Here is an 8,591-nt window from a genome sequence, read left to right on the forward strand (position 1 = left end):
ATCAGCTATCAGGTCAGATTAGTATGGTAGGGCATGAAAAAGATATTGCATTGGAGCATTTAAAAAAAAAAAACTGGAATCTTAGCCGAGCATATAGGACGATTCATATGTGAAAACCAGTTGGAACATTCATTCAGAAAAGACACAAAAGCCACATTGTTTTATACTTTTAGTGTTTATTTCTACAATGTTTCTCCAGAGCAATATTGATTCATGCAAATATTTCTGGAAAACACAACACATTAAAATGTCTGTTTTTGCTTTTGTCCTTTTAACAAAAAACTTTTCACATTTGACTTGTTTTCTTCATACATTTTGCAGGGTTAAAATGTCTTCCAGCTTCTTCACGGTTATTGTCTGTGAGCGCATCAATATGTTTTGTAATGCCCCATCACTGTTGGCTGGCCATATAAGTTCCATGTTCTGCACATGAAGAATTAAAAAAATCTTTTTCTTTTTTTTGTCCTTTCACGTTGTCCTTTTTTGACTCCACTGAAACTTGTATTAAGTTATGCAAACTTGTGCTAATTTAAAATATTACTACACAATAATAGTCACAATTCCTAAAAGTAGAGACCATCCCCTTACATTGGTTTTCTGTTATACCCATGCAAATGCCCTTTCACACATTGTCGACACTTTTTGCATTTTAACAGCACAAGATCAAAACAGTACCAACAAATTGCTACCTTTCTTCAAACAAGAGTATGAAATTAACAAAACTTCCTATGCATCGAGTAACAAATTAGGTGTTAAAGACAAAATGAAATTGTGTTTGAAACCATTTCACAAATTATTTTACTAATGATAACCATCATTTGACATTTTAAAGTAAAACAGAATACTCAGTGAGAAAAAATGAAGGAGGCGATAGGCTGAATTGATCTATTTTGACAAGTGTCTGAATTTGACAAGTGGTTGGAGGGGAAGGTTTTAAATTAAGAGGTATTTTAAGCAATCAAAAAATAAAATTAGTTTAGTGGCAGAAATTGTGGTAGAAAACTCGTATGTTTTGAATAATGTGCACTGGTCAGTGCCGAGTAAGACTAGGAATGTGTATTAGGAAAGTAAATAGGTAAAATTTCGATTTCATGTTGACTATTAAATATTACACAGTGAATGGTATACCTGAGAAATCCTTAAACTTCACTCAGTAAGCACATGTACGTCAACAAGACATCTATGAAAGAGAACACTGCAAATCTGGAAAGCATATCATGCTCTTTTAAGCATCACATTTTGTCTACAAATATCTGATTAACGCAAATTCATATATAAACATCTAAACCTCACATTGAAAAAACATCGGCTAAATTTCATTCTAACATCCAACATGAACTTCTCCAAGAGAATCCAAAACTGACATCTTCTAGAGAAAACCAAAAAGTGACATACGTGTGCTATCAGGACTCCATACATAATGCTCAGAAAGAATGCAAAAAGAGGAAATAATGTAAAGTACATAATGTGGTATTGTAATTCACTGTATGAACATATGAACACACAGTGGCTGAATGGTTTTTGAAGTGTGTTTTGTTAACCATGATGTCTAAATTACTTTTGCATTTTGTGGTACACCCACAGCCCTGTAAAAAACTGTTTCTGATTGCAAGAAGGGCCAAATATTGTACTTCTAGACAGAGAGGAATTACTCGCTGTACATGGATTGCATCTGTTACTAAAGAAAAAAAAAAGTTTTCAATCTACCATTCAAACCTCCCTAACAGTCTTCTGAAATCAATTGATCTTTTCTTGCCAATTTTGGTTTAATAGTGAGCAAACTGAGATTTGACAGTGCAGATTCTCCTCAAATTATAATTTAACATTGTAATGCTACAATATTAAATAAATAACAAAACGATCAAGACCAAAATGAATAATACAACACACTTATAAAGTAATCAATAAGCTTCCAAAGTCATTTCCACTGACCACAGGGATACACAATCACGAAACAATACCAACACAGTTCCTACTGTGCTTCTGAAACCACGTAAGTCTCCACATGAAAAGTTTTTGCTGTTTTTTTCCCCCTCATGTTTCAAATCAAAGTTTTTTCAAATCTTTTTTGACTTAATCACTTTTGCACAAAACAAAATCAACATATTGCTTCATATTTTTGCAAAGAGTTTCGCAATTTTCGTTTTGGTCTAATTATACGTGGAAAACGTGGTTGAGACACTATCTGCAGACTCTGGTGATTGTCTTACAGATTCCCTCAGAGATACTCGTCATCAGGAAGAATTTCAAGCTGTCAGCTCTTCTTGGGATGCTGAGCACTTGTGCGTCAGCTACCAACATTTCTTCTGACGCATTTGCTTCACAAGGACTTGAGTCCTTATTGTCATCTAGTCATCCCAAATACATGTGCAAGGTAGTTCAATGCCAGTGACCTCTCTACACACATATTTCAATAGGTGTCGTGACTAAGATTCGACCATTGTTGCCATTGTTATCACGGGAGACGCGCTCATAGCCGCCAGTAGAGGAAGCAGAGCTGTTCGTGGACGTAGAGGAGTAGTGTGCTGTCATTGGCTCCATGACGATACCTCCTTTAGCTACCCCACACACAGGCGACAAGCTCTGCTGCTTCAAACGGTCCACCAACTCATCTTCTTCAGAGGAAGAAGAGCTAAGCTCAGCCTGACGGCCATTCATCACCGCACTGTTGTTGCCGTTACTGCCAGAGACATGGGTTGTGTTGCCGTTCTCCGTGTCGAGCATCCAGCAGTGGTTGAAGTAGCTGAAGACATCTTTGACAGAGCATCGGTGGTCCTGCTTGATGGCCAGCAGGCAGCGGAACATGCGGAGCGCCTCGTCAGTGAAACGGCGCCACTGTGAAGGCACCGCGCTGGTTCGCCTCCGCCGATGCTGCCAGCGTACAAACTCTTCGTAGAAGGCGTCAGTCGGGAGTGCTTTTTCCCAGGGGAAATTCCCAGTGAGCATGCAGAAGAGAAGCACACCGAAGGCCCACACGTCAGTGCTGTAGTCTACACACAGCCCCTCTTGTCGGCTGGGGTCGCACAGTTCTGGAGCCGTGTACGGGATGGTTCCGCTCACTCGCTTTACTGGAGAGCCAGCGCACCGCGTCATGCCAAAGTCTGACAGTTTCACCTTCCGGCACTCCTTGTCAAAGATGAGGACGTTCTCTGGCTTTATGTCACGATGCACCAGCTTCTTGCAGTGCAGGTAATCCAGTGCAATCGCCACCTGGTGCACACACCGCTTGGCAACATTCTCCGGCAGTCCAACCTACGCACGGAAAGAATACGGAATTAGACGCTACAACGAAATACCATGTGGTTACATAATGAGTGCTATCATAATTCTCACAGACAGCCAAATCTGAAACATAATGAGCCCCCGCAACAGAAAACATGATCACCATAAAATTAAGGCTTTCTGTAATGTGGCAACAAGTTTGCAGGGAACATAAAGTCCTCAGTTATTTCCGTGCGATGAACACTGTGTACATCCTCAACTGAATACGCTGCTCATCTCAGGAACTCACTGAACTGAACAGATTTAGGGAGAGGTGTGCTTGCGGTGGGAAAGCAAGACCTCAGGCTCGTGGGACAGTACTGGTGAGTTCCGGAAACTAGATAAGGTTTGTCCAAGAAATCACTAGAATCGTTTTTCGACTTAAATCAACCACCCACTGTAGTATCCACACAGAATAACATAGTAGCCACATAGCAATACGCTAACAACTAGTCTGAACATTGTAGCAACTACCTAGCAACACTCAGGTTCATTGGAAACCTATGTGCCTCTACCTATGTTTCTGAAAAACTCAGAAAACATACCTATGCATACGATGTGCAAAAGCATGTGCAAGTAGCACAATATGAATATATCTATAATATATGTCGATTATATAGCGATTTGTTATAGTCTCACCTGGGGAGGAATGATGTCAAAGAGATCGCCTGCCAGTGCATACTCTTGAGCGAAGATGTAGTATTCGTCAGTTTCGAAGGCAATGCCATACATATTGATGATGAAAGGACAGGGTGACAGGTAGAGAGAGATGCTGTACTCGCGTAGGAAACTCTTCAGCTTAGTGGTTTTCTTCCGCAAGAATTTCAAGGCCATTTTCGTGCCTAGAAGAAAAAAGAGAGCGGTAGAGGTTAACATTGCTTGGCTTTTAATGCATTCCTGATCATTCTGTCGCTGGCACAGAGTTAATGGCCTACTTGCAAGATCTGAACATGCTCTTTTAAATGTCACGTCGAGACAAAGTCAGGTCATGTATTAATGTAGGAAACCAATTTACAAGGGAACAGCTCTTTTTGGCTAATAAATTCTAAAGGTTCAAGAAAACCTGAAGCAAGTTCCAATAACATGAATCTATGGCTTTCCAATGTTGTCCGCCCCTGCATTAGTGCATGAAATGACTTCCATCAGTAGAATGAGGAGGGTGTCTCAACCACAGACGGGTTTCTATCAGCCCTTTGATAAACCGAATCATGTTTAAAAGGTACCAGCTGCATCTAGGAAAGAACTTAGATATCAATGTGCAGATGTGTATTCCACTTTCTGTCTGTGAAATAATCAGTAGCATTTCCATCAATTTCTGTTTTCTGAACATCCATTTCACAGAGACTGTCATGCAATGAGCATTGTTTACTGCCAGTCTATTACTGAGGCGTCATCTTTCAGATTTACTCATCCCTAAATGACAAAAACTGTGATTGTAATTCACATGGTCTCGTCAACATCTTGAACAAAAAGACATTTTGAAGAGATTTTGAATGAGAGTCACTACTGAAGTCCTTTGCATAACACACTGCAGAGGGTTAGCAGCTGCTGAGCACTTGAAAGGAAGGTCAAATGGCAAGAGGAACCCCCGTCCCCAACTTTGTTATTACATAACACAACAGATTGCAGAAGCTGTCTGTGCAGCTAAGATAAAGGCCTTCACAAAGGACCTTCAGTATATGCACAGCAGACAGTTGCACCTGCTCAGGCAGATGACAGGCAATCTGGGACTGCAGTAGGTAGAACAATAGAAGTCTACTTAGGGTTGACTTGTAGTTGCAGTCCTGGGGAAAAAAACAACATTCCAGCTCTATAATAATTCACACCGTAGCCACCAATGAGGAAACTGAGGAAAAGCCAAAACTAGATATTCACACCAGTGTGACACATCATCAGTAGTGTACCACTTTGTGGAAAGTGCAATTTAACACCACTTTTCAACTTGGGAAATTATGCAGAAATCCACAGCCCACATTTCGCCAAGTTGCAAGTTTATGACATCAGTTAATGATAAACATTCACTTTTAAGCAAATGAAATGCACCAATGAGTCAAAGTTCCTACATTACATGATAATATAAATGTTTGCATGAACAGGTGTGTAAAACACGGTAAATGATCCTTTCTGCTGATAACAATACACCTGCTGAACAAACACATCATTTATCCTCTGCAGTTTTGTTGCTAGGAGATGTCCGTGTTAGCGATAGCACAGACATCTAGTTTCTTTACACAAGCATCAAGCAATAGAACATTGTAATGGTCACAAGTCAGACGTAGGAGTATCCCACATTTGGACGAAATGCAGTATTAAAGAGAGGGGTCATTCTCATTTATAGAGAATTGAAGTGGTATAAGGCCCTGAGCAGTAGATACTGTGTTCAATATTTTATGGAAGAGACAAACTGTATGAAAGTTTTGGTAACTTTTATAATTACACTGGCATATAGATTGAAACATCTGCTGTGATTGTGACCTCCAGGTTTCGGCATTTAATTACAGTCTGAGTATTCCCATAAACATTATGAAACTGTCAAGATCAGAGGAGAATGCTTAAAGGAAAATACAAATGGAAAACGGCAAACACAAATTCAATTTACTCCTCTAGCGATATCCCAGCTGGTAAACACATTCTTCCTCTGAGGGGCATCCCATAATATACAGTACATGCAATAACTGTCAGGTATTGGAGCAGATATCCTGAAATGTGAATGTTATGACAGCACACGAGTTGTGCTGAGGCCAGCAGGATTGTGGATTCCTGGAACTGCCCCCACAGTGCACTGCAACATCCATCCTCTTATTATGGCCAGTACTTCTGTGAATAATAAATGAGGTGTAGATGGATGGGGATTTTGAATGCTGACAGATGGTGTTTTTTGCATCTCTTTGAAATCTGGAGGGGGCACTTTATAGGTTGGAGAGCATCACTACACGTCCAAAAAGAAATGTAAACACAACGTCTTGATCTGAACTTGTGTACATCTTAAAAGAGGCTGAAAATGTCACTGGGAGACGGCTGTTTTTAGGTATGCCTTCATGATCGTCATCATCGTTCAGTATATTGTCTTTCAGAATAGGCTGCTGGTTTTTCAACAGGGTTTCTTGATTAGCTAAACCAGCAAGACTTCTTTGGTCATTCGCCAGCACTGGTTGACTAGATTCAACAACTTTTTTTTTTTCATGGGAGAACAGTATATGGACATGCTGTAATAGTAAAGCTATTGAGTTTGCTTCCACCCCTGCAGGTCTTTGTGTTGTACTTTTGGTTCTTGAACTGCAGTTTGTTTTGAGTTAGCAAACCATTACTACTAGTGGCATCTGTTTGCAACTGAAGCTACAGCAATTTGGAAGAAGTTTCACTGTGTTATTGAAGAATTTGTCCCTTTGAAGTTGCCAGCAAAATGCTACACAGAGAATGGCATAATGGCACAATCTGTCTGCTGAACCGTACTGGAGTTCATATGAACTGCATGCCAGACTCGGGTTCATGAAACCATGTTTGCACTATAAACGAACTAAACTTCGATGTCAGATGGACTCGTGTTCTTGTGTGAAAGTGCACGACACGTAATAGCTGTGAGCTGCAGTAATTGTTTGATCTACAGGATCTTGAAAATATGACAGATGACTGATAAATAATGCAAGATTTCACAGGACGAACAGAAATGTGTGCTTGTGTGTGTGTTTGTAAGTGTAGGTGGATTTTGTTTTTTGTGTGCAAACATTCTTTGTCAGTTTGAATGGGAACATTTCCCACAGAAAAGTAAACCACAAATGAGGTCTCTTTTATATCCCAATTGCTTGTCCTACAGACAAATTAATATTTAGGTGAAAGATATGAAAGACTTAATCGTAGTCAAAATATAAATGAAGAGCTCATTTGCAAAAACAGATGACTCCATTTTCTTAATTTTCATAAATCATGTTTTTTTTTATTGTGTTATCGTGTTATTATTGTGTTTCATTGTATTAGTTAGCAGTCATTTTTTAGTTATTATTATTTAATCAAAACAACCCAACTGCAGTTTGATTGATTTTAATTGGAATGCAGCATAAAAACATGATTTTTTTAACAGATGAGTTATCTGTGTTTGCAAATGAACTCTTCAAATATATATAATATTTGAATAACATACAACTTTATTAAATATCTATAGTCAGGGTATGCACCACATTGAATTTTACATGGATGAAAATGAGGTTGTGAGGGATAGACTTATAGCATACACTGTATAAAGGTCGCATGCAATATTCAAAACTTTTTTAGTGGAGTTTTTGACTACTGAAAGGGGTTTAGAAAGGTGTTTCATCTGCTGAACAATTGGCCTCCAGTGTCAAACGCACTATACTTCTTTCCCTCGCAGCCTTGTTTTCATTCCTGTCAAAATGTATTTGGTGTTTCCTAACTAAGGCCTGTAAGCCAAGCCATCCTGTCCATCTCCTTCAACCTACCTCTGATCTTGTGGATGACCAGGTCCACCTTGCCGTATGTGCCCTTGCCAAGCTCCCTAATGACCTCATAGTATTTATTAAAGTCCAGCTTCTCCAGGTTCTCAGCAGTGATGAGCTGCAGCTCTTCCAGGATGTCAATGGAGGAACGGGACATGTGGGGCGAGGAGCTCATTATTCCACAGACGGAGGGACCAGTTTCCACGACAACAGTGTTGATTTAGGAATCTAAAGGTAGGAAAGTGGAAAAGAAGGGCAGATTGTTGAAGTACATGATAAAATACTCTAAAATAATGAATTTCACACCTTGGCCTTTGGAACATGATTGCATTAGACACACAATTTATCACAGACATCAACGTTACAGAGATTGCGGGGCTTCCTAAACAAGTCCTTATATAACCTCATGCATCCTACAGTTCACTGATCTTCTTTCTGTTGTGTGGAGGCTCTTTCATGTGCACAACATCACAGGCTGTATTCGAAATGAGAACGTATGAGAGGAACAGAGCAGAACAAAAGATCAGAGCACACAGACCCTGACCGATCCCCTTTGTAACGCTAAAATCACATAGTTCCATAGGGCTATTTACATCCGCACGACAAAACCTCTCCAAAAGGTGTTCGAGTGCAAACTAGCCTGTTGCATAACACCATTTCATAGTTTTTGGCTAAGATGCACTATACGGATTCAACAAATGAGCTGAATACAAGAGAAGTGTAAGAACAAAACATCATTCATAAAGTAAGTACAGTGTATGTAGTCACAATGCACAACAAATAGTACAAAAGCAGTCCAAAGTTCTGTTCATTAGTGTCTGATACCATTTGTGCTATATGCATGAATGATATTTAAAATATGAAGCTTGCTGAAGCTGT

The 8,591-nt window shown here is 39.6% G+C and overlaps 1 protein-coding gene across 1 annotated transcript in view; it reads right to left on the reverse strand.

Annotated features, from left to right (window-relative positions):
* Positions 1–163: 163 nt before the first annotated feature.
* The window catches only part of LOC306866349 (serine/threonine-protein kinase SBK1-like), a 17,308-nt gene continuing 8,880 nt past the window's right edge, over positions 164–8,591 (reverse strand). Inside the window, exons 2-4 of the mRNA XM_079411502.1 lie at positions 7,716–7,940; positions 3,901–4,103; positions 164–3,252 (exon numbers count right to left, since the gene is read on the reverse strand). Coding sequence (XP_079267628.1) covers positions 2,398–3,252; positions 3,901–4,103; positions 7,716–7,887 — 1,230 coding nt within the window. The 5' untranslated portion in view covers positions 7,888–7,940 and the 3' untranslated portion in view covers positions 164–2,397. The remainder of the gene's footprint in view (positions 3,253–3,900; positions 4,104–7,715; positions 7,941–8,591) is intronic.

The sequence above is a fragment of the Barbus barbus genome (genome assembly GCF_936440315.1).
Source record: "Barbus barbus genome assembly, chromosome: 4".
NCBI lineage: Eukaryota > Metazoa > Chordata > Actinopteri > Cypriniformes > Cyprinidae > Barbus > Barbus barbus.